At 60.8% G+C, this 26,527-nt stretch overlaps 1 protein-coding gene across 3 annotated transcripts in view; it reads right to left on the reverse strand.

Moving 5' to 3' along the window:
- CFAP77 (cilia and flagella associated protein 77) overlaps window positions 1-24,639 on the reverse strand; it is a 61,583-nt gene extending 36,944 nt beyond the window's left edge. For all 3 annotated transcript variants that reach the window (XM_084898663.1, XM_084898664.1, XM_084898662.1), the window contains exon 1: window positions 24,384-24,639. In XM_084898663.1, coding sequence (XP_084754789.1) covers window positions 24,384-24,572 — 189 coding nt within the window. In that variant the 5' untranslated portion in view covers window positions 24,573-24,639. The remainder of the gene's footprint in view (window positions 1-24,383) is intronic.
- Between the last annotated feature and the right edge of the window lie 1,888 nt (window positions 24,640-26,527).

Raw genomic sequence — 26,527 nt, forward strand, 5'->3', positions numbered from 1 at the left:
GCACAGGCCCTGAACACGCGCTCGGACCCACTGGCCGGCGCCCTCCATGCACGCTCTCCGGTGGGCTCTCCCAGGCTCCTCTCCAGAAAGCCGAAAAGGGTTCCAGGGGGTCGGGAGCCAACTGCAGGGCTGAGGGGGGAGGGTGCAGCCCTTCCCTCAGAGGCCCAGGCCCGCCGGGCGACGGCAGCTGGCCGGGGCTCCTCCGTGCGTCTTACAGGTTCTCATCCCAAATGCTGCGCCTCCTTAATGCAAAACCGTCTCAGCAGGACACGGCGCCTCTGCTCTCCTCCACCCGCAGCTCCCCCGAGAAATCAAACGTAATCCCCGCTAAGAAGCTTTAAATAATTTTGAGCTTTCTTATCGACTTATTAAAATGCAGCTTAAAAGGCGCCTTCGATGCAATCCTTTTACAAGGGTCAGGGATATAAAAATGGAAGGAATCTGATTAGTAGATCCACTGGAAAGACGAGCAGTCGGACCCAGTGTGGACTATTGCAGAGGGCACTTCCGGTGGCATCTCCCGTACCCGCAGCCGCCTGCCCGGGGCAGCGCCATCCTCCAGCCCTCGCCCGTATCCCTGCAGCCCACTCACCGGCAACGCCGGGTCCCGGCTGGTCCTCTCGCCACAGGCCCCCCCCCCCCGTGTCCCCCCGCGGCCTCATCGCCAGCCTGAGGACCCCATTTTCTTAGAAACCCCTTCGCTAAGGGCTTCCCAGGGCTTCGGTCCCAGGTGGCCTTTGACCCCTGGCGGCGTGAGCGGCAGCGTCCTGATGCCCGAGAAGACATGTTTATCTGGTCACGGGCGGACCCTCCTCGTGTTTGCGCTCAGAGTGAGTGAAGTGAATGAGTGAAGTGAATGAGTGCCCAGCTGCCCTAAGCAAGGCCAGCACTCTCCCTGCCTCGGGGACCTCTAACTCCTGCTGCAGGGCTGACCCTCGCGGGGCACAGGGCTCCAGGGGCCTGTGAAGATCGTGTTTATGTTTATTTCTCGGTTGATCCTCACCGGAGAATATTTTTCTGTGGGTTGTTAGAGTGGGAGGGAGAGGGAGAGGCAGAGAGAAACATTGGTGTGAGGGAGACACATCGATTGGTGGACTCCTGCACACACACCCTGACCAGGGCCAGGAAACCTGCAACCGGGGTACGTGCCCTTGACCAGAATCGAACCCGGGACCCTTCAGTCCGTGAGCCGATACTCTATCCACTGAGCCAAACCAGCGAGGGCCATGCAGTGATGTTTCCATTCTTTTTTCCCAGGAAGAAGAGAAATGTAAGCACATCCATTGGCAGGACAACGCGTAACGGGCGGAGGTGACGTGCCCGAGGCTGTGGCCGTTTGTCCACCTGTCACCGTTCACCCGTCACCACTCACCCCGCTCAGGGCCTGGGGCTGGCCTGGGCAATGGCCGAATTCCTTTCTCAAGAAGGAATAAGCGTCCAGGTTTGAGGCCCTGCTGCCCAGGAGGCAGCCTGCACGCAGCAGAGAGACACTGAGATGGAGGGAAACTCCCTCTGCCCCTCCTGCCGCCCGCTGCTGAGAAAGGCTCAGCCGCACGCTGCCGAGAAACTCAGAGACACTGAGATGAAGGGAAACTCCCTCAGCCCCACGCTGCCCCCTCGCAGCTGAGGGACCTGGGAGGGCATCCTTGCTGAGCCCTCTCCCTGCCCTGCAGCGTGGGGGCGGCAGGGAGCCGCCTGCCCCGGGCGCCGTGGTAATGCGGGCGAGATGCTGGCGAAGGCCCTGGCCCTCCGTGAGCGCTCACCAAAGAGCAGCTGTTACCACCGTCATCGCTGAGCGGGGAGAGGCCTCTGCAGGGCCCACTTCTACGCCCTGGCTGGTGTGGCTCAGTGGGTAGAGTGTCGGCCTGTGGACCCAATTCAATTCTGGTCAAGGGCACAGGCCTGGGCTGCAGCTTGGTCCCAGTAGGAGGGGTGCAGGAGGCAGCCGATCAATGATTCTTGTCCCTGATGTTTCTCTCTCTCTCTCCCTGACACCCACAATTCATATATGGATGTATGTGTGTGTATGTATGTCAAAGAAACTCCCACTTTTACAACACAATGAAGCAACCCGTGTCCGGAGCAGCCAGAACCAGTGTCAGCTCCCCCGCCTCCATGTTCCCTTATGATTTCAGGGGTCACCATTGGGGTCACCACATGGGTCCCGGACACCAGGAACCTCTCTGTGCTATTTTGGCAACTTCTTACAAGTCTATAATTATTTCAAAATTATAAGTAAAAAAACAAACACGGAGCCCGCGAAACCTCCTCCGAGAGAATGCTGCCGCCAGGAAGGGCCGTGGACCTGGCAGGTGCATCTCATTTCCCGGGGCGCTCGAGGAGCCGGCGTGTCCCCCCAGACCCCCCCGCCCCCCGCCCGTTCAGCTGCGTGGTATTTTCCTTCATTATGCTGGCGCCTCCGAAGTAAACCTCTCTAATTTCCTACACCGCCGCTGTTTATTTAAATGCTAACTTGCATTATGAAGTGATAATCCACGCGCGCAGGAGATGACTTACGAAGCATTTAAATTAAGAGGAGCAGCTAATTGGGAGCATGTGTCCTATAAGCCTTGCTAACACCAGGAAACTGCAGATGATGGGGGAAGGGAAGGCATTCTATCTCAGTCGTCTTCTTTGGAGAGCAGTCCCTGTGATCCCACTGGCCGGCCCCCCGGCCCCTCTCGGGCTGGGGTCAGCGCTGCTCACAGAGACCTCCGATCTGGCAAGCTGTCCACCCCCTCCCTTCTTTCTGATAAGGGAGCATCTTTTTATTCTTCTTAGAAAGCTGCTCAGCGTGATTACAAAGACGTAAGTGGTAAGGATGGTTACTATTCAGACATTCACGCCTTATTGGAGAGAGGACATTTGGGGCAGAGGAAACAGAACAGGTTGCGTCTAATAGTCATTTTGGACTTCCCTTTTGGAAAGGCTGCCTGGTGTCTATAGGTAGGTTGAGGATTGGCTTGAACACCTGGTGCTGTGTGTGTGTGTAGGCTTGTCCCAAGTACGCATGTGTGTTTGCTCACCCATCCTTTCTCTTTTTTTAAAAAATATCTTTATTGATTTCAGAGAGGAAGAGAGAAGGAGAGAGAGAAACATCACTGACGAGAGAGAAGCATTGATTGGCTGCCTCCTACACACCCCACACTGGGGATCGAGCCCACAATCCAGGCATGTCCCCCTGGCCAGAATCAAACCCAGACCCTTGGTCTGCAGACGTCTCTTACCCACTTTTATCCCTGAGTGGACAGCCGTGTAGATTTCTGTGGGACAGATCCCCACAGCGTGAACTGGATTTTTTTAATGGAGACAGCTTTCCGCCAAAGCTCAGCTCCCACCCCGAGTCCAGGGGAGGCGTCTCCAGGTCAGGCACACGGCCCGTCCTTTCTCTCGAGCTGAGCTGCTCGGTCCCACGGCCGCTGCCCACATGCGGCCCCATGAAAGGTGGCCGGCCCCCCAGGCGCTGTGAGTGTAAACACCCCGATTTCAGAGACGTGGTCACAGGAGGAGCGTAACCGCACTCGTGGGTGGTTTCCAAACTGGTTACCTGAAGAAATTATGAGATTTTGGGTCTATTGGGTTAAATAACATTATTAACATTGATGTCGCCTGTTTCTTTTTATGTATTTAATGTGGATCCCAGAGCATTTTAACCGCATCGGCGGGCGGTGCAGGTTTTCACCGGCCAGCGCTGCTCCAGACCCTCCTGCTCCGCAGCCACTGGCCCCGGAGAGCAGCCTCAGAGGCAGGTGCGTCCAAGCTCCGCCTTCCCTGCTTATAACTCTCCTGACTCAGCTTCCTCATCTGTAAAGTGGGTCATTGAGAAGGTTCTGGCGTGGCTGGGACCCACAGTGAACGGCACCTGCCCCACCCACAATCCTCTGGGCGGGGAGGAGCGGGATGCTCAGTGAATGGGTATTAGGGCAAGGACCACCAGCCCTCCCTGCGTCCCGGATTTCTGCCCCTCAGCATTGACGAGGAAGCTGGAGGCCCGGGCGTTTATAAAACCTGCCCGCTGTCTCCAGGACGCGGCCCAGCCGGAGCAGGAGCGGGGCCGGGCTCGGGCTCCCGCAGGCCGGGCTGCGCGCAGGGAGCCGCTCTTTAGCCGGCGGCGCCTGCTCCCCGGTAATTGCCTTGTTACGGCCACGGGGCCATCGCTCACGGCTCCCGGGAGAGCGGGGAGCCGTCTGCCTTTGCTAGACCGATGGCCCCGTGACAGCCCCTGCCGTCCTCCCAGGGAGGGCCCCGCACAAGGAATCCTGCGGAGCGGTCGTGAAGACGTGATTAAAGCTCTAGATTTATAGCTTCTCCGGGCTCCGGGCCACGCTGCTCCGGCTGCTGGGCGGGGAGGGAGAGGGGACCGGCCGCCCTGACCGGAGGGAAGGCTCCAGGGCAAAGGCAGCTGACCTGCCGGCCGATGGCACAGGTGCCCCTGGGAGGGGCCGTGGGTGGACCCCGTCCTGCCATTAGGGAGAGAGAGGGGACCCGGGCACACAGCTAGGTCCTCTGACATGTGGGTGGTCTCACCCGGAGCAGCTGGCCCTCTGCGGGCGCCGGGTGGGGGAGCTGTCTGCACACACCGTGGTGGGCGGTCACGGTGAAGTGCGCCTGGATCTCACACAGGGCGGTGACGCTGCTCAGAGGGGGAGGGAACCCTCACCTGGAGCCCAGCGCTTAGGGCTCTGAGCTGCCGAGAACGGCCATGGACACGAGGGGAGAGGGGGCCATGGATGCAGGGGGGAGGGGGCCATGGATGCAGGGGGGAGGGGGCCATGGCCGCAGGGGGGAGGGGGGCCATGGACACAGGGGGGAGGGGGCCATGGACGCAGGGGGGAGGGGGCCATGGACACAGGGGGAGAGGGCCATAGACGCAGGGGGGAGGGGGCCATGGACGCAGGGGGGAGGGGGCCATAGACGCAGGGGGGAGGGGGCCATGGACGCAGGGGGGAGGGGGCCATGGATGCAGGGGGGAGGGGGCCATGGATGCAGGGGGGAGGGGGCCATGGATGCAGGGGGGAGGGGGCCATGGACGCAGGGGGGAGGGGGCCATGGACGCAGGGGGGAGGGGGCCATGGACGCAGGGGGGAGAGGGCCATGGATGCAGGGGGGAGAGGGCCATGGATGCAGGGGGGAGGGGGCCATGGATGCAGGGGGGAGGGGGCCATGGATGCAGGGGGGAGGGGGCCATGGACACAGGGGGGAGGGGGCCATGGACGCAGGGGGGAGGGGGCCATGGACACAGGGGGGAGAGGGCCATAGACGCAGGGGGGAGGGGGCCATGGACGCAGGGGGGAGGGGGCCATGGATGCAGGGGGGAGGGGGCCATGGATGCAGGGGGGAGGGGGCCATGGATGCAGGGGGGAGGGGGCCATGGATGCAGGGGGGAGGGGGCCATGGATGCAGGGGGGAGGGGGCCATGGACGCAGGGGGGAGGGGGCCATGGACGCAGGGGGGAGGGGGCCATGGATGCAGGGGGGAGAGGGCCATGGATGCAGGGGGGAGAGGGCCATGGATGCAGGGGGGAGGGGGCCATGGATGCAGGGGGGAGGGGGCCATGGATGCAGGGGGGAGGGGGCCATGGACGCAGGGGGGAGGGGGCCATGGACGCAGGGGGGAGGGGGCCATGGACGCAGGGGGGAGAGGGCCATGGATGCAGGGGGGAGAGGGCCATGGATGCAGGGGGGAGGGGGCCATGGATGCAGGGGGGAGGGGGCCATGGATGCAGGGGGGAGGGGGCCATGGACGCAGGGGGGAGGGGGCCATGGACGCAGGGGGGAGGGGGCCATGGACGCAGGGGGGAGAGGGCCATGGATGCAGGGGGGAGAGGGCCATGGATGCAGGGGGGGAGGGGGCCATGGATGCAGGGGGGAGGGGGCCATGGACGCAGGGGGGAGAGGGCCATGGATGCAGGGGGGAGGGGGCCATGGATGCAGGGGGGAGGGGGCCATGGATGCAGGGGGCAGGGGGCCTGGCACAGACTCCTCACCGTGGCGGTGGGCCCAGGACCCGGAAAGCTGAGCAGAGGGCAGGGTTCAGGGCCAGCTTTATGGGTGGTGGGATCCTGGGAAGCCCTCTCTGCTCTCTGCCCAGCGTCTCCTGCCTTTGCGACTCTCTTCTCTGCGAGCCAGCAGGAGCCTGTGACTGGGGGGGGGGGGGCTGAAATATGGCGGGCGTGCGGAGCTCCCGCGGCCCTGCCCGGCGCGGGCGGACATAAAGAGCAAACACATCACTAACGCCGGCCCGGCCGCACCGGCCTCTCCCGCCGGGCGGGCCGTCTCGGCCTGAGCACAGCCTCAGGCGTCCGGTGATTTATCAGCCGCGGGCGGGGCGAATGGATCGGAGCGAGCGGGCGCAGCGGGAGGCACCGATGCAGGAAACAAAAAACGCGAGTGAGGGACCGCGTGACAGGACGGAGGGCTCCTCCCGCGCGCTCTCCGAGGGAATAACAGCAAGGCCTCCATCCTCATCCTCCCTCCTCGGCGCCGCCTCCCGCCGGCCCCCGCCGGGGCAGAGCCGAGTGCGGGCCTGCCTGGGAGGGGCGCCCAGGTGACGCCAGGCAGAGGGCCCAGCACAGGGGTGTTGACCCTCAGCCCCTCCTCGCCGCCCCCCTTCACAGCAGGGCCGCCGGGTGGCGTGGTCTCGGCAGGACCTCCCGCCGGCTCGGCCAGGGCACGGCTCCTCCGGGGACCTGGCCGCCAGCTGAGTGTCTGGAGGCCGCTGGCTCCTGGGACCCAGAGCCGCTGCGCCTGCCGCCCATCTGCTTGGTACACGCCCTGGCGTCTGTCACTGCGGTTCCGAGAGACTCCCGCCCACGGAGAAGCCGCTAGATGCTGCAGCAATAACTGGGAAACGGGCAAAAAGTAACCAGAATGCTTTTCTCCGCTCTGCCGAGAGGCACAACGGGAGCGTTTATTGCTCACAGAACAGTGCCTCTCCTCACACTGGACAGAAAAAAATGAACCCCGATAAGTTACGATGCCCCTAAATTCCAGAGAGCGCGCGTCAATTACCGGGGCGCAGGCACCATCCCCGGGGCAGCCTGCTGATTGGGACCGTAATTTATGGTTATGACGCTTCGGTGCAAACGCGCAGGCTGATCAACCCAAATCTGTTACAGCTGACGTCCCTCCCGGCCCGGAGGGCAGTGCCTGGGGGCGGTGCTCGTCTGAGAAGAGCCGTGTCCTCCCGGGCAGAGGCCGCGGCCAGGCCGGGGAAGCGCCCGTGGGCCGGGCTGACCCTGAGCCCGGACCCAGGCGGTGCTGCCACCATGGCCGCGTCCGGTGCTCCTGCTCCCAGCCCACCCTGAAGCCCTTTCTGTGCAGATGTTTCTGTTATTCCTAAACATCAATTGTTTAAATGTGTTATTGATTTTCAGAGAGAGAGAAACATCAATGATGAGAGGGAATCATTGATCACTAATCTCCCTACACGCCCCCTACTGGGGATCAAGCCCACAACCCGGGCCTGTGTCCTGACCGGGAATCAAACCCGTGACCTCCTGATTCATGGGTTGACACTCAACCACTGAGCCTCGACGGACGGACTGATATTAACCAACGTTGAGATGCATTCCTTCTTCAAGAGATACGGATTGTATTGGTGTTGGTATTCTTAAAGCTCAAATAGTCGATCTGGAAGGATTAGGAGTCACTGAGGGACTCCCTTCCGCTCACAGGAGGAGGCTGGGATCCCCGAGGTGCGCAGGCGAGCGACGCCGCCCCAGGCCGTGTGTGAGGGGGCGGGCGCCGCCCAAGGTTCTATGGAATCTCATGGAACAAGGGCCATCCCGCTTCTCTGCTCCAGCTCCCAGGTCACACAAGCAAGGCTTTGTGATGTTCACATGACATCCATGCCCGTGTGTGTGCATGTGTGTGTGTTCTTGGTCCACGGAAGCCTGAGCCTGTCCCTCCCCATTTCCGAATTTAACCGCAAGGCTGAGCGAGCCCTCCGCCAGGAGACAGGCGCCGCCCGGCAAGCAGCTGGCACCCGGGCTTGTCATCTAATTAGCCGCTCCCCACGCAGGGCGCGTGGCAGTGTCCCCGCACGGCGGCCCCTCCCCTGGGCCCTCGGCAGACACAGCGCGGGCTGTGCAACACGCACCGCGGGTGGAACCCCCTCCCGGGCCTCTCTTCCCGCAGCTGCCTTTGAACTTGGGCGGCCTCATTAGGAAATATCTCGGGGGGGGCTGAGGGAGGGGGCAGGTGGCTCTTCAATCACCGCGTTCCGGCGTGTTCCACCTGTGAGCGAGGGAGAGGCCACGCTCCAGGGAGCAGAGGGAGGACCACGTCCACGCAGGGAGCGGAGACAGAGCCCGCCTGCCGGTCCGCAGGGGCCTGGGTTTTGTTGCTGTTTGTTTGTTTGTTTGTTTTAGTTAATCTTCACCAGAGAGTATCTGTCCCATTGGTTTTTAGAGCGAGGAAGAGAGGAAGGAGGGGAGAGAGAGGCGAGAGAAACGCATTGATTGGTTGTCTCCCATAGGTGCCTGGACCAAAACCGGAGATCAAACCTGCAACTTAGGTTTGTGCCCTTGACCAGGAACCGAACCCTCAACCCTTCCGTTCGCAGGCAGACCTTCTAGCCACTGAGCCAAACCGGCCAGGGCTCGCAGGGCTGCTCTCAGTTGTTTGCTGGGCCTGAAACGGACGGGAAGTAGGATGATACGGCTTGTCCCACCTCAGGAGGCGCCCTGAAACAACCTGAGCAGTGGATTCCACCTAGTTCACTGCCTGCCTCCCCCAGAGAGGGCGCTATGGACGGGGAGGCTGCCCCCCCTCCCCCCCCCAGCGTCCGGTATCACTCCCACGTTGACTACAGGCAGGAGCAGGGGGAGCGTGGGCCCTGGAGCCAGGCTGGTGCGGGTCAGGGACAGTCGCCGGCCCTGAGCCTCCAGCCGGTGCTCAGCACCCTCCCAAACCGCAGGTGACCTCCATCGCGGTCCGCCTCCCCCTGCGGGAGGAGGGCGCGGCTCTGCGGACGCACGTGGCACGAGTGTGCCGGCCGAGCCCACGGTGACAACGTGGGTGAGAGGAGGCCGGGTCACCCTGGCTCTCCTGCCTCAGCACCGAGGGCATGGATGGGCATGGACAGGGCATGGACCAGAGGCGGGAGCATGCGTTCATTCTGACCAGGTGAGCCCCTCCCCACCCCGCCCCCTGCCGCTCCTCCCAAACGTTCAGGGGTCACTGACTGCTCCCACACCTCCTCGGTCCTCACCCCCACTCTGGGGTCACCCCACAACAGCCTTCAGCTCCGCCTCCTGCGTGTGGTGCTGTGGGTGTGGCCCAGGCAGCCACCAAAGGGCAGGTCCCCAGCCCCCTCCCCAGCCCGTCCCGCATCACACTGCACACAGCGCCCAGGCGGGCGTCTCTGGGAGGGGGGGGGGGGGCAGGGGGGAGGTCGCACACCGGAGGGTCCTCCCGCCTCCTGGGCGCGGGCGTTGCTAGGTGGAGGGGGAAGTAGGACTGGGAAGCCCGAGTAGCGGGCGGCAGCTCAGCTCCAGGTCAGAGTGCAGTCCCCCTGGCTGCTCGCGCTGCCTCTTTAATTCCTAGGCTTTCGGGAGGCTCGGCTCCACCTGTCCTCCAGCTGCGGGGCCTGCGGGCCACGTTCACCTGCGCGCACGGTGTGGGAGCGGCCTGGACTGGAGGAAGCCCCAGCACCGTCACGCAGAGGACAGGAACCTGAACGGCCCTCCTAGCCACAGGACTGCCAGCCGCAGACCTCCTCGCTGCGGAGTGGCCCCAGGCCCCACCGGTCCCAAGACCCTCCCCCAGGGGTCACACAGGGAGCACCAGAGCCAGAGGAACAGGACTAACCGGACGGACGCTCTTCTCCGTTTTGTTGTTTAGCATCAGTTCATGTTCTCAGCAGCAGCATCACCACACCAAAGGCGGAGGCAGCCCACGGGACAGGAACCAGAGGCGGGAGTGAAACCAGGTGAGCCCCTCCCCACCCACATGCCTGGACAGACAGACAAACCACACGTGGTCCAGCCTCACAGGGTACATTCAGCCATAAGGAGATGGTGCTCCCACACGCACTGCACCTGAGGACACGGCGCTGAGAGGCTGAGCCAGGCCAAAGGCACGAGTCCTGTGGCTCCCACTTCCCTGCGGTGCTCGCACAGCCAGTCCACAGGCGGCGGGAGGAGGCACGGTGGTGCCGGGGCTGGGGGAGGGGGTGGGACAGAGACTCACTTTGGGAAGAGAAAACTGGAGACAGATGGTGGCGATGGTGGCTATGGTGGCTATGGTGGCTATAGTGGCTATGGTGGTGATAGTGCCGATGGTGGCGATGGTGGCGATGACCGCGATGGTGGCGATGGTGGTGATAGTGGCGATGATGGCGATGGTGGTGATGGTGGTGATGATGGCGATGGTGGTGATGGTGGTGATAGTGGAGATGATGGCGATGGTGGCGATGGTGGTGATGATGGCGATGGTGGTGATGATGGCGATGGTGGTGATGATGGCGATGGTGGTGATGGTGGTGATGGTGGCGATGGTGGCGATGGTGGCGATGACAATGATGGTGGCGCAGCAGCATGAGGGTACTTCATGGGACTGACTGCGCTGGCAAAGGGTTAGGCCCAGAGCCTGGTTTGCGGTGGCTGCACAAACTCGGGGGCCCATGGGGAAATGGCCCAGAACTGACTTCACGCCGGGCTGTGGGGCAAAACCCACGCGTGGCGGACCCTCGTGGTGATTCCCCGGCGCTCACAGCTCCCACTCACGTGTGCTCAGGTCTTCAGGTGGCCTCCGACGTGAAGCTCACAGGCTAAGTGACAGCGACGGACATCGTGATAATGTAATCATCCCAAATGAGCTCGTCCCCGGGGCAGACAGCGGTTTCCAGCCGAGGGAGACTTTCAAACGAGCTCGGTGTCCGTCAGCGATAAAACACGCTCAGCTCGAGCAGCAGACACGGCAGATCACATGTGCTGTCGGCCCTCACTGACACTGTCCGAGCGGCGCCTCCGCAGAGCAGGCAGAGGGCGGGCGGGCAGCGGCTGGCCAGAGGGTACCCCGTGGCACGGGCTCTCCTGGCTGGTGGGAGCGTTTAGGAACCAGGGCGGTGGAGGATGACCGGTGGGGACACACCAAGCGCCCAGGACTGCACAGTGAACAGGTGTGTTGTATGTCAGTTGGACCCCGCCTGCTGGCCGTGGGGTTGTGCAGAGGGAAGCAGCACAGCCAGGAACACGGGTGTTTTTCTCACATGGACAGGTGCCGCCAGTTTCGGTTCCATTGAGATACGAATGCCATTCTGTCCAGGTGAGGGAGGTTCTGGAATCTACCCGCTGAGAGTCCTTTGTTCCACGCTGGCTTCCCTGCTGCCTTGAAGCTCCCCAGGGAGAGCAGAGGCTTTTCCTGCTTTATTCCCTGTTCCTGTCCCTGAGCTGCTCCTGACACAGAGCAAATGCCAGGCAAACGTGTGCCCCTGGGCCTGGCGGAATGTGGGGGGCACTCCGGCCGTCTCTCCTCCACCTGGAACGAGCACACAGGTGCCTGGGACCTCCTGGAGGACTCTGGGGGAGGCCTGGGGTGGCACTGGGTCCTGCATTTGCAGCCGGGGCCAGGGACCGGGCGCAGCCGTCTGTCACCCACGCCGAGAGGAGCGAGTCCAGGCGGCCGGACGCCAAGCCCGCCACCGGAGTGGGTCTGGGCTCAGATCCCAGGTCGTCTGTCCCCCCGGATCGCACCGCGTTGGGGAGCCGGAGCACCCGCTGGTCCCCTGGGGAGGAGGATGAAGGCGACCGGCAAGATTTTCCCATGATTCCCAGGGAAGCTGTCATTTCAAAGCAAACAGTCCACTCGATGCGCAGCCTCCAGTGCCGGCCGGCTCTCCTGTGCGGTGGGGAGGCGGGGGGAAGGGGGGAGGCGGGGAGCGGGGAGAGGGGCGCCTGGGCCCCCAAAGAAGCAGGCGGCTCCCTCTGCCTTTGTGTTTCCGAGCGTGTAAACTCGGTTCGAATCACAGCTAATGAACGACCACCTTGTTCTTCCAAAACAAAAACACGCCGCGCTTCCCGGAACTGCAGCCAAGCATGAAAAGGCTGTCAGCCGCGCTGCCACTTCCCGCTCCTCCTCCGCGGAAGGCCCTGTCACTCCGGAGCGGCTCCCGGAACATAACGAGCGGGTGTCTGGGAGATCCAGCCCCCCTTCCCGCCCCCCAGGAGCGTGCCGGTGGCAGGGTTAGGGGTGAGCGCCACTCACTTTGAAAACAAAGGCAGGAGACCCCCAAAGCCTGGGGCGGCTGCTTAGGAGGCAGCGGGGGTCACCGGGGGCGGAGGTGGGTAGGGGCAGGAGAGAGGGTGACAGTGATGAACACGGGGGTCTGTGCCAGCTTCAAATCGCAGCGGCCGGACTGTCACTCAGCAGCTATTTTGGGAGCACAGCAGGCGGCATCGCGATGCCACCCGTGGGGGTGTGGAGGGAGCGTGGCCCCGGCCGCGGATAGACAGGGAGCCGCAGCTGGCAGGGCTCCAGCCCTGGCTCCACAACCACGCCCGCCCGCCCCCCGTGGATCTCAGTCCCATCGCCCTGGAATCTCAGGTTCCTTGACCCTAAATGACAGCGATGACAGCCCGGCAGGGTGGCAGCTAATGAGGCGGTAAACGCAGAGGCCCCGTGTGCCCCTTCGCGCAGCTCTCCATGCCCATCATGAGCGTCGGTTGCGGGCCGAGGGGAACCCAGGCGTGGCTCTTGGTTCTGCCACCCATTAGCAGAGCGACTTCAGGCAAGTTGCTGTACTTCTCCGGGCCTCACTTTCCTCATCTGTGAAATGGGGATAGCAATGGCACCAGCGCTTGTGCCGTTGTGAAGATATCATTTGAGAATCCATGTTTAAACTAGTGCTACACCATGGAGGGGCTCAGGGAATGTGAGCTGCCATTATTATTATTATTATTATTATTGCTGTTGATGATGATCATAGTGACATTTCTCATTGAATGATGTTGATGATGGTGATGATGTTGATATATGAATAGTGATAATGGTGATAGTGGTGATGATGATGATTATCCTCATAATAGAAATTTGAAAAGAGGGGTGAGGGCCCTAGCCGGTATTGCTCAGTGGATAGAGCATTGGCCTGTGGACTGAAGGGTCCCAGGTTCCATTCTGGTCAAGGGCATATGCCCAGGTTGCAGCTCAATCCCCAGTGTAAGGCATGCAGGAGGCAGCCGATCCATGATTCTCTCTCACCATTGATGTTTCTCTCTCTCTCCCTCTTTCTTCCTCTCTGAAATCAATAGTGTGTGTGTGTGTGTGTGTGTGTGTGTGTGTAAAAACAGTTCTTAAAAAAAAAAAAAAAAGAGAGAGAAAACGGGTGAGGGAAATCACCTAGAACACACACACAAACACACATACACACACCCATATATAACTATCACCAGTTTTCATTCTTCAGAGTTCCTGCCAGGCCCTGGTCATGGACAAAAATACTTTTTGCAAAACTGTAACCAAACCAGAGGCAGAATTTTGTGTGTGTGTGTGTGTGTGTGTGTGTGTGTCCCCCCCCCGCACACACACACACACACACACTGATCGCTATTCTGTCAGGAGCGTTTCCCGTCATAATCCCCCTGCAGCACTGAGGCCTCCCGGAGAAATGGAGGATGGCGACGGCGGTGGCCACGGCCTTCTAAAAGCAGTTCTCTCCCGAATGCTCTTTATCACGGCCATGCCACGTGTGACTTCACGCCGAGAACAGAAGCGGAGCTCAAAGCCTCCCTCGAAGCAGGAGTGGGAGAAGCTCACTCCATCCACCTGGACCCACTGCCCAACGCGACGGTCTCTGGCCCAACTCTGAGCGGGTGGAAGGGTGGCCCCAAAGATGTGCCCGAGGGCCTGGGTGCGACCTCACTGGGAAGCCGGTCTCTGCGGACGGAGTGACTGAAGGACCTCGAGGTGAGATCATCCTGGCTAAACGCGTGCGCCCACCCCCAAGGGAAGTGTCCTCTGGGGAAGACAGGAGAACGCAGGCGCAGAGGAGAAGGCCGTGCGCGCCGGGAGCGCCGGGCGCCGGGGAAGGTTCCGGGGCTCCGGCGGCAGCTTGGTTTCGGCCTCCTGTCTCCAGAGCCAATATTCGTCTGCTGCTTCGAGCCATCGCTGTGGTGGTTGTCATGGCAGCCACAGGAGACGAACGCACCTACCAAGTCCATGGCCAGGCGGCTCTCCCGCTGCCCGAGTCTCCCCGGGGGTGAGCGTCTGCTGCCGACGGGTGGTGAGCCCGGACACACCGTCTGGGAACCTGACCTCAGGCTCCCGGCACAAAGGCCCACGCGGCTAAGTCCACACCCGGCTGAACCCTCCCTCCCTCCCTCTCTCTCTCTCTCTCTCTCTCCCTCTCTCTCTCTCTCCCTCCCTCCTTCTCTCTCTCTCCCCCTCTCTCTCTCTCTCTGGTCCGGGGGCAGTGGGGTGATGAAGTCGCTAGCTGACATCACCAAGCATGAAAGCGTTTGGAATGAAGCATGAAAGGGTGCCCTCCTGGTCTGGGAGGGTCCGGTCACGCGGCTCCATGAGGTGCCCTGTCATCTCGGCGGAACCAGACGCTGCCGGGATCCCCGGAGGCCGAGGGAGCACACTGGCCTTGTCTGACTCAGCCTCCTCGGGGACTGGCCACCGCCCAGGTGGCCGCGGCGTCCACAGCTGACCGGCCTCTTCCATCTCACGTGCCCCAAAGCAAGCACAAGCCGCCCCTCCTCCCAGGCTCTTGTATCCACGGCCGGGAGAGGAGCCAGCGCTTCTTTGCTCACTCATTCAGCAGACGTTTAATGAGCACCTACTTTATGCCAAGAGCTATGAGGACTGGGGATAATACATGAAAGAAAGCTGGTTCCTGCCCCCACGGACCCCCCCCCCACACACACACACACACAGACAGCTTCATGTGCGTGCTAACAGTGGTGACAGCCTCCCGGGCTCCCAGGACTCTTGGCTAAAGGTCAAACTCCACAGCTGGCCTCCAGCAAGGCCCTGCGTGATCCCGCCCAGAGGACACAGCCCTGCCTCTCCACACTCCCTCTCACATCCAGCCACGCCAGCCCCCTCAGTGCCAGGATCACTGCACGCTCACCCAGCCTCTTCACACATGCTCTGCCAGGAGCCCCAGGTGCCCTGTCCCTCTCCTCCACCCCACCTCCCATTCCTCTCCTGGTGAGTTCAAATCTCAGCTTATTTCATTTTTTTCCAAGAAATTGTCCCTGACCCCCACTCGTAGCCACGTGAAATCGATTAGACTGTAGGGTTCCACACGGCAGGAATCATGTCCAATTTTGTTCACCAATATCTAGTCCAGTGCCTGGCACAAAAGTGGAAATTCAGTCAATACTAAGGTGTTTGTTGACTAAAACAACAGATGGATGGATGGAGGGAAAGATGAGAAGATGGAGGGATGGAGAGATGGAAGGAAGGAGGATAGATGGATAGATGTATGGATGGGTGGAAGGAAGAAAGGAAGGAAGGAAGGAGTATGGATGGATACATAGGTGATGGATGGATGGATGGATGGATAAATAACTGCAGGAAAGGAAAATAAGTATGGTGTAAGATATGACCTCAAGGAGTATCTTACAGGTATTTAAACCTTACATTGGTATTTAAACCTTATGCTTAAGGTTTAAATACCAATGACAAGACAAAATACCATAGATGGCACATGGCTGTTTATTCATGATGGTCCATGGGCTCTACATGCCATCTCCATGACCCCATCAAGAGTGGCCTCAGGGTCAACATGACGAGTGCCACTCTAGGGTCACCTTGTTATCCTCACCATGACTCATGGGCCAGGGCCCAGCACCCAAGCCCAAAGCAGTCACATGCTGAAGTCCGAACCAGGGACCTCAGAAGGTGACCTGACTGGGCCAGGGGGTCATTGCGAAGGCAGTTTGTTAAGATGAGGTCCTAACAGAGTAAGTGGGCCCTAACCCGATGTGACCTATGACCTCAGGAAAAGGGGGGATGCGGACATAGACACACATGCAGGGAGAAGGCCATCTACAAGCCCGAGGCAGTGCCAGTGACAGGCCCTGCCTCACGGCCTCAGAATGAGCCCGGGACCGGCACCTCGACCTCCGATTCTGGCCACGCAGGTTGCGGACATTCCTCAGGGCGGTCCTAGCCACAGGGCAGGCAGATCCCAGGGCTGAGAGGAGCTGGGGAGTCAAGATGGGATTCAGGTGGGCAGAGGGGACGGGGGGCAGCGGGGACGGGGGGCAGCGGGGACGGGGGGGCAGAGGGGACGGGGGACAGAGGGGACGGGGTCAGGGGGGACGGAGGCAGAGGGGACAGGGGACAGTGGGGATGGGGGACAGAGGGGACGAGGTCAGGGGGGATGGGGGCAGAGGGGACGGGGGGCAGAGGGGACGGGAGCAGAGGAGACGGGGACAACGGGGACGGTGGGCAGGGGGGACGGGGTCAGGGGGGACGGTGGGCAGGGGGGACGGGGGGCAGAGGGGACGGGGGACAGAGGGGACGGGGGGCAGAGGGGACAGGGGCAGAGGGGACGGGGGGCAGAGGGGACAGGGGCAGAGGGGACAGGGGCAGAGGGGACGGGGGGGGGGCAGAGGGGACGGGGGCAGGGGGGACGGGGGGCAGGAAGCCAGAGCATTCGCGTTAGAAAGGGAGCAGTGGCAGGCGGAGGGGCATCTCGTCTCATCGCAGGGAGGACAGGTCTTGCCCCCACGGCAGTCAGCGCTGTGCCCACACCTGGGCCAGGCCGGTGCCCGCGTCTTCAGCCTGGAGCAGCGGCTGCCGGCTCTGGTGTGGCACATCTCATCACCGTATCAGCGGCGCTTCCCGCATTTAGACGGACGGCGAGTAATGATCACCGGCCGGTGGGATGTGTCCCTGGGAGGAATTACAGCGGGGCCTCTCCTCTCCTCTCCTCTCCTCGCCCCCCCCACCCCGCCATCATTCCTGAGCGAGCGCCCAATTAACGGCGGCTCCGCGGCGTGCGGCACGGGAGCGGCCTAATGGAGTTCTGATTTCCCCGCGGCGAGTCAATATTTGCCACGAGGAGGAAAAATGTCCCGCACGCCGCCGCCCCAGACGGGTTTGGTAGTTCAGGGGGCGGGAGTCTCCTCTTTTAGGTAAACAGAGGCGGAGAGTGGAGACGGGGTGTGCTGGTGGTGTCTGCTGCTACTCCCACGATGGCGGTTATTAGACATCTCGCTGCGAATGCAGAGACTGTCAGAGACCGCCCACGGCTTAAAGGGCCGGAAACAGAGCCATTTGCTCTAGAGGAGGAGCGATGCTCTCCAGCCCAAATCGACTTGGGGGTGGGGGGGGAGGAAGGGGAGGAGGCATTAGGCACCCCTGCTGAAGGCCTTGGCTGTCACCCCCCAGCCCCAACTAGGGCTGCGTGTGGAAACCGAACCCCACTTTGTCACAGACGTGTTGCACCTCGCCGGGCCGCGTGCGCACATCAGGTTCTAGGCCCCAGTCCCTCCTAAGAAGCCGGTCCCCAAACAAGGATGCTCGTCCTGCGGAAAGACGGTTCCATTTCCCGCTCAGACCGGATGGAAAATGTGCCTCGCCAACGCCATCGTACACGGAACTCAACGCCGTCCTCCCGACACAAATAGGAGACGGCACTGGGCGCGGCGTGGAGAGCAGCCCTGCAGGAGAGCGGAGGGAGACAAAGGAACCTGCCCGTTCTGTTCTCGCTGTTCCAGAAGCGGGGCCGGGGGCGCGGGTACCAGCTACAGGTACCCGCCCAACAAGTCCCTTCCCTGTCGGCGTTCAATGGGATGACGACCTGTTTCCAATTAGCTGGAACATGACAAAACCTCAGCTCTCAGCCGCCAGAGCTGCCGGGAGGGGGCCGCCTGAGTGACAGGCTCTTTGTTCCAAAGTTTGGGGGCCACCGCGTGGCCGCCATTACCCGTCCCCACTCTCCCGCGCGGAGGGACTCGGGTCCTCGCGGCTTAAAAATAAACAAGGTAGATGATCGCCCTCTCATTAGATCTGCTCCTGTCGTACAGGTGACTTTTCCCCCCATTAAAACCGTTGATTGAAGGCCGTCCGCTGTTTACAGTTAAAAATGCCGTTCCTGCTCTCCGAGGCGCTGCCGCCTGCAAATCACAGCGGCGTCTGGTTAGCGGCAGGGAGAGGCCCAGCCTGCAGCTTCGGGGAGACAGGCCAGCAGGCGCCGGGCGGCACCTCCGGTCCCCGAGGCCCCGCCGCCTTTGTTCTGCTAAGAAAAATTAACCTCAATCTCCGCTCGGTCCCGGATTGATTACCATAGTCATTTAAATACTGGAATCTCCTTTTCAGCGTTGGGATAAGGAGGGGGCCGGGTGGGGGCGCAGAGAGAGGCGGGCGGGAGAAAGCAGGGCTGGGGGGTGTGAAAGGAGGGAAGGAGAAAACAGAATAAATTATGGGACAAAGGGAAGCGGCCTTTCTGCTCAGAGCCCATCTCGATCTTCCACTTGATTGGGAAAGTTGATGAAGTTTAAATGAAGCAGAATTAGGACCTCAGGCCGCCGAGCAGTGGCGGGCGCGGGGGAATGTGCCTTTCAGCGGCGGGGCTCGGCAGAAAGCGGGGCGCGGCCTAAACGCCGAAATCTTCAATCGCGTGTCCCCCCCCCCCCCCCCCCCCCGCCGCCGCCACACGGACGAGGCGGGTAATGAGCTGGGCCGGATCGGCCTGTTGGTTAAAGAAATTAATCCCGCGGCCACTGCCGCAGCTTTGAAGCCGGTTGTGTGGCCGGCCCAGGCCATCTAAATGCTAACGAACTGAGGCTGTGCTTTTCAGGGCCGGCTAATCTGATAACAATTTGCTCTCGCTGATGAGGGAGGTGGGGCGGCGTGAGGGGGCGGGGGCAGGGAGGACCCCTTCCCTTTGAAGGGCTGAGGCCACCCTGGTCCGCCTGGGTGGCAGCCTGGCCCTGGCCCTCCAGGCCCCGCCGGCGGTGCACACGCTCTGAAGAGCCCGAACCCGGGCCGTGGGAATGCAGCGTCCACGCTCCCCTCTTTATGTCTTGTCTCTTCCCAAGACGTGTGCGCAGACACCCCAGATCAATGCCTTCTCCAATCAGGCTCCCCAGTTCCCTCGGATACCCAAGCTCCGGGCGCCCAGTGTCTCCCTGGTCCTGCGATTCTATATCTGCGAGGCCCTCTCTCCCCGCAGGGCCGAGTCCTGCCTGGCCTCCCAGCCGTTCCCCGGGCTTTTCCGGACACGGGCCACAGCCACGGCCACGGCCACGACCGTCCCTCACGCTCCTAACTCTCCGGCATGGCTGACCTCCAGCCTGGCCCTATTGTTTCAGCCTTGTGCGGACCACGTCTGCACGTGTGGGGGGTGTGGTGAGTGCGCATGTGTGGTGCGTGCGGTACATGTGTGTGCATGGCACATGTGTGGTGCGTGTGTGTCTGGTGTGTGTGCACAGGCGTGCGTGGTTTGTGCGCATGTGTGGTGCATGTGTGGCGTGTGTCCATGTGTGGTGTGTGTGTGCCCAGGTAGGCTGTGGGCTCTGTGAGAACAGCAGGTGCGCTCTGAGGAGGTGGGTGCTTCAGAGGACGGAGACCTGACTCCTCTCCCGTCAGGACAGGGAGCTTCTGGGGCGACAGACAGCGTGGCCGACCCATCAGGCCCTGCCCTCCGCCATCTCCCCGCTGTGTGGCTTGAGCATGTTGCTGAACCTCTCTGAGCTCAGAGCACGGGGCCTGCAGAGCAGACAGCATGTCTGAGAGAGTGGCACTCGGCAGGGACTCAGCACATAGGGCCCTGGCGTCACAGAGTTCTGACCTGCCCGGCAGCTGTGGCCTCCCTCGGAATGACTGTGGGCGACCTGTGTAACCTCTCCAAGCCTCAGCTTCCCCGTCTGTAAAATGGGAACGACGCTAGTCCCATCTCTCCGGGGGTGATGCTACGAAGGGCCAGGCACACAGGGGCTCCACGAAGGGCAGCTGCCCGCTGGTGCAGGGTGTCAGCTGGCCACAGGGTCCTCAGCCAGAGCTGCCGGGAAGCCCAGCGTCCCGCCCCCCCACCCCCACCCCTGCGACACGGGGGGAGAAGGCGGAGGGGGGAGGGGTCAGCCCCCCAGCGCCTGCCAGGCGGCCTGGGAGGATCCGCCTGGAGAAAGCAAGCCGCTGCCGAGAGAGACGGGCCCTCAGACGCCAGACAGAGCCCCCCAGAAGGGTGTGACCAGGCCGTCGCCAAGGCCGCCTCTCCTAGGTGGGACACACAGAACTAGGCACTGAGGGTACGGGGAAGCCAGCCTGGACGTGGGCTTTGTCCGCAAAAGGACTAACAGTCTCGTAGACACTGGATAAGAACAGACAGCAGAGCAGTACGGGTGAGGGGACCGCCGTCGCCCGGACCATGCTCACCTTGTGACCGGCCCGAGCGGCGCCCGCCAGTCCCTTCCCTCCCCAGCCTGCCTCCCCCTGAAGAAGGAGCCCACTCGCTGTCTGCGAGCCGCCCCGCGGAGGTTAGATGACTCTATTTCCCACGTGCCTGCACTTCCTGTTTGTGACAGCCCCCACGGAACACAAAAGCATCAATAAATTATGGAAAAACCGGGGCGCCGTGATCATTTGCACTTTCGGAGGGGGGCTCCATTCAATCAGTCCCCGGTACGTGCTGCCTCTCCTGCGACAGAAGATTCCAGGCTGTCAGGGAGCAACCCGAGCCGTCTCCCCGGAGCCGGATTGACAGGCATCGCCGGGCTGCGGGCGCCTGCTGCTGACAGGCTCTGGTGTGCGGAGCCGCGGGACTCCGGGGAGGGGGCGGCAAGCCGGTTCTTCTGTTTCATTTCCTTCCTCCCGGAACGCCGCTCTGCAGGGGAGCCGGCTACAGACGTCGCTGCAGACGCCAGAGCAGACGCTCTTCCTAACGGAAACATGTCCGTGTTCCGGGGACCGCGCGAAACGCCCGCGTGGCGAAGTCCGTTCTGCTGACGGCCGGGCTGGCGCGGCGTGAAGCAGGAGGAGCCCTGCCGAGCGGGTGGAGATGCGATGCAGGTGTGGGCGTGTGAGCTGCTCACTTTTCACCTGGTTACTGGTCATCGTGCAGGCCTGTTCTTTCTTTTTTAATCCTCACCTGAGAATATTTTCCCATTGATTTTTAGAGAGAGTGGAAAATGGATGGAAAGAGAGAGAGAAATATTGATGTGAGAGAGACACATTGATCGGCTGCCTCCTGCATGCGCCCTGATCAGGGCCCGGGCCAGGGAAGGGGCTGCAACTGAGGTCCGTGCCCTTGACCGGAATCGAACCCGTAGGCCCATGCTCTAGCCACTGGGCAAAACCGGCCAGAGAGGGCCTGCAGGCCTGCTCTTGACAGACTGACCTGCATTGTCCTGGTGACGTCCGAGCCTGTGAAGCAGCCCCGCCGGTTTGATCAGGTGGCGTGCGTGTGCGATGAGAAGCAAGCCGGGCGCTGTTCACCGGAGGACACAGCCGAGCACCGGCCCGGAGGGGGGACCAGTGCCGGGGCGAAGGGGCTATGTCCTTCCCTGTAGACGCGGCCCCCGGGTTCAGACTTAGAACCTAAATACGCTCACAACCTGCGTGCCACCCTGAGGAGCCACCAGCCAGGCCCCAAAAGAAACCTGAGCAACTGATTTTTTTAAAATATATTTTATTCCCAAAACCGGTTTGGCTCAGTGGATAGAGCATCAGCCTGCAGACTGAAGGGACCCAGGTTCGATTCCGATCAAGGGCATGTACCTTGGTTGCGGGCACATCCCCAGTGGGGGGTGTGCAGGAGGCAGCTGATGGATGTTTCTCTCTCATCGATGTTTCTAACTCTCTATCCCTCTCTCCTTCTCTCTGTAAATAATCAATAAAATATATTAATATATATATATATATATTTTTTTTTTTATTGACTTTTTACAGAGAGGAAATGAGGGAGAAACATCCATCAGCTGCCTCCTGCACACCCCCCACTGGGGATGTGCCCGCAACCAAGGTCCATGCCCTTGACCCTTGAGTCTGCAGCCCACGTTCTATCCACTGAGCCAAACCACTTAGGGCCCGATTTATTTATTTATGTATTTATTTTTAAGATTTCTAAAAGGCTCCACAATCTTGAGTACCTTCAATCTTCTTTTCTTGAAAGTCAAAACCCCAAAGTTTGTAATTTAGATTTTTATGTGGAAGCTGTTTGCAGTGGGGATCCTGCTGAGCCGGGAGCCGTGCTGCCAGCGCCGGGCAGAGCCCGCGGTGCCATCTACAAGGGGGGCCGCACGCGGCGGCAGCCCGGCTCCTCTGCCTCTCAGGCTCCCGGCACGTGGGCCGGCTTGGGTGGAAAGCCCGAGGCGGCGGTGAGCACTGAAGTGTGGACAGATCAGAACGGCGGCAGCCAGTACCCACAGCCCATCAGGAACTGGGGAGGAAGGAGAAGGGAAGGCCCTCGGGCCCCGCGCCCTGGCTGGGGAGGAGCCGGGGGCAGTGCGAGGGCACAGAGCCCCCTTCACAGGGAGCGGCCACCCCCGCCAGGGCAGTCCTGCGCTCATCTCATCTCTGGCCCCAAGACAAGTCCCTGGCTGTTAGTCAGACATCTGCAATCCCCAAGCTCAACGCAGGAGCACAGAGCGAGGTGGAATCGGTCCTGGGAGCTGGGCGGCTAGCGCCACCCAGAGGTCAAATGCTGTCCTCCAAGTGGAGAAGCACAAGGAGAAAAGGAAGGAAATTTGATTTCAGTAGTAGGCAGGGTGGGCAGAAGAAGGTTTACAGGCGTGAGTCCATGAAAAGGTTTATCCTTGTGTGATTTATTTTTGTATTATTTTCCATAGGAGAATCTATAAACCCAGGTTTTCCCATCCCTGTATTATATTATGTGTGTATTCTGTATATATACACGTATGTGTAGATGTGTACACAATGTATGTATATGTCTAATGTGTGTGTGTGTGTGTGTGTGTGTGTGTGTGTGTGTGTGTGTACTAGAGGCCCGGTGCACGAATTCGTGCACAGGTGCGGTCCCTTAGCCCAGCCAGTGATTGGGGCCAATTTGGGCCATTTTGCCCAGTCCTGACCCATCAGGACCGATTGGGCCTGGCTGGCAGGGGGAGGGGGGAGGTGTGAGAGGGGGAGAGAGGAACAGAACCGTGGGAGGTTGGCTGTGGGAGCACGCTGACCACCAGAGGACAGCTCCTGCGTTGAGCATCTGCTCCCTGGTGGTTAATGCGTGTCATAGTAACCGGTCAACTATGGTCGTTCAGCTGACTGGTCTTAATGGTCACTGAAGCTTTTATATATGTAGATGTGTGTGTGTGGGCATCACACATGACAGACTCACCAGGGAGAACAGTAACTCCAAATGCAGTTCGTATGCAGCCAAGAACACCCCAGCGTGATGCCCGGGCAAAAGTGACGACCTAACACTAAAGTGCTGATCAGAGTTGGGGCTTGGTTCTCCCCTTGATCCCAGAATGGTGAACCCCATGTGCCTGCCCACCTGTCCGCTCAGAGTGGCTGTCACCCTGAAGTGAGTGAGGGTCTTGTTCTTCTTGGGCGTGTGAGGGAAGGTGCCCAGGGTGACAAGCCGCTTCGGGGGGGGGGGGGGGGGGGGTCCAGGCACATGGCTAGGGGAGGCAGGAGGAGAGTCCATGCGTCCCCACCAACCAAGTACCTCAGCGAGTTCCAGCGCGATGCTTAGAAACCCGAGGCTCCCTGGACCCCACACACAAGACCCCCAACAAAAGCCTCTAGTCTAGGCCCCAAGCGGGCCTGGAGCTCAGGGAACTAATCTTACTGAATCCATCACCTCCCCAGCTGGCATTTCTAGAGGCACACTGCCCCCCAGCGGCGCGAGGTGGATCTGCCGCGGACCGCTTCCCAAAGCCAAGCTCCACTGGCCTCAGCCTGGGGCCCGGGCCGCGTGGGGAGCGGGTGGACCACCAGCCCGGAAAGGAGATGAAAGGAGGGGAGTGCGGTGCAGGGGGCGGCGATCCAGTCAGAATCCTCGGGTCCCCACCCCCGGCAGTCGGCCGCCCAGGGCCTGGATTCGCGCTGTTTCTCAGGGTCGCGCCTCTGATCAGAGTCGGGTGGAGAGGAAGTGACTGTGAGAAGCGGGGCTCCCAGAGGCACAGCGCCCATTGCGGGGCAGCAGCCGGGGCGCAGGGCGGGGGGTGGGTGAGGACGTTGGGGGTGTGACATGTGTCCCCCGCAGGCTCCCGGGTGAATGGCAGCGGCCCCGGGGGTCCCCCTGCCCAGTCTCCCCAATCGCCCCCTTTCATGGGTGCCCTCATCACCCCACTCTGAGGACCAGAGCGGAGGCGCAGGATGCCGCCTGTGGCCGCAGGGGCCCAGGTCTGTGTGGACCGGAGCGGAGCCCCCAGCCCCGCGCTGGGGCCGGGCCCGGGGCCGGGCTGGACGCGGGCCCCCCGGACGGACGGCTCGGCGAGGGCCGAGCTCCCAGGGCCTCACCTTGACGATGAGCGGGTTCTGAAACATGGAATCGCGCACGACGCCCAGCCGCTCGTTCTCCATGCCCGGCCGGATGTCCGCGATGGTCAGCGGCCGGCGCGGCGGCGGGCAGATCTGGCTCACGGAGCGGTGCACCGGCTCCTTCGTCCATCGCAGGGGGTCGGGGCGGGAGCTCTTGGCCTCCGGCATCCTGGGCTGCGGGAGCGCTTCCCGCTGGGCCCGCGCGGAGCCCGGGAGCCCCGCTGGGACCCGCCACCTGGGCCGCGGTGGGGGGGGGGGGGGCTCCGGGCTCCCTCCGGAGCGGGGTGCGCCGCCCTCGGCGGCCTCCCGGGCCAGGGAGACCTGGCGGCCCCTCTGGGTCCCTCTGGGTCCCACGGCAACTTCTGGGGGCCGGACTGCGGGTCCGAGAAGGAAAGAAAGTCAAGACCACCCCTTAGGGAGGAATGGGATGGCCGGTCTCCATGACGACGGGACGCCAACGGTTCTGAGTGGACCTTGTTTGTTTCGGGAAACTATTGCCGGCCATCAAAGCGGACGTTTTCAGATTTTTTCTTTCTTTTTTTTCTTTTTTTTTTTTTAAATAAAAGGCAAGCGCCTGTGTTTTATTTATTTATTTATTTATTTATTTATTTATTTATTTTAAAATATATTTTATTGATTTTTTACAGAGAGGAAGGGAGAGAGATAGAGAGCTAGAAACATCGACGAGAGAGAAACATCGACCAGCTGCCTCCTGCACACCCCCCACCGGGGATATGCCTGCAACCAAGGTACATGCCCTTGACCGGAATCGAACCTGGGACCCTTCAGTCCACAGACCAACGCTCTACCACTGAGCCAAACCGGTTTTGGCAGATTTTTTCTTAAATAGGCGTGAGAAAACCCCAAGAATAATCCCTGGTGTTAAAAAGTGGCTCCAGAGGGCCACTTAGCTTTCCAAGTCAAAGACACCCTCTCACCCCATGTGGGCGTGGGCACACATACACAGACACACCCCACATATACCACACACACACACACCACACACACACCACACACACACCACACACACCACACATACCACACACACACCACACACACACACACACACCACACACATACCACACACACACACCACACACACCACACCACACACACCACACACACACACCACACACACACACAAACACACACACAAACACACCACACACACACATACCACACACACACACACACCACACACACCACACACACCGCACACACTCTCGAGGATAGAGCGCTAAATGTTTCACTAAATGTTTTGCGGTGAGCTAGGAATCCTCACTCCAGGCCTGATGCTCCCGCTAATCCACTGGCTGACCTCAAACTAGTCACCCTCTTGGCTCCTCAGCATTTATCTTCCGTGAAGTGGGGAGGGAGGAAAGTCTGGAGTTAACTGTGATCCATGGTGCCCAACTTTGTGCAACGGAAGGAAGGGAAACTGAGAGAAGACGCACTGAGCCAGAATACCTGGTAACGGGATCCGGCATCTGCTTTTTAAAATACCTCCTCCCTCCTTCAGACTCCCCTGAAAAAGCTCAAAGCTGAGAAACGTTGGAGGAGTGCAATGAAAACCCATGTAGATTCCCCTGGACTCACAGCCCTTGGTGTTTGCCACGTTTACTTTCCCACTGTGACACACACACACACACACACACACACACACTGCTGAATTGTTTTGAAAATACCTGCAGACAGTATTATATTTGACCCAAAACACTTCAGCATGTATCTGCCAAGAACAAAGAGATTCTCACACGTAACTATAATGTCATTATTATGACTTTAATGCAATGCTATAATGGTGCCTCGCATTCAGTCTGTATGCAAAGTGAGATCTGCACTTTCTACTAGCTGCCCAGGTGCCTGGTGCATGTTTTGGGGGCCACTAACCTGGAGGACCTCTCATCTGTCTTCTAGTTCCAACCTTTAGTGGGTTTATTCCCCCACCATTATCATCGGTAACTCCCCAACTATCCACAAGGCTCAGTGTGAGGAGTTCACCACGGAGCAAGCTTCACCACCACGGACCTACACCTCACGGCTTCCCTGCCAACCGTGGACTAGGGTAAGGTACCCTGAGAGTAAATACCAGACCGAACTAATGAGCCATTTAATCAATAATC

Source organism: Pipistrellus hanaki (assembly GCF_964339955.1).
Source record: "Pipistrellus hanaki genome assembly, chromosome: 11".
NCBI classification, from domain to species: domain Eukaryota; kingdom Metazoa; phylum Chordata; class Mammalia; order Chiroptera; family Vespertilionidae; genus Pipistrellus; species Pipistrellus hanaki.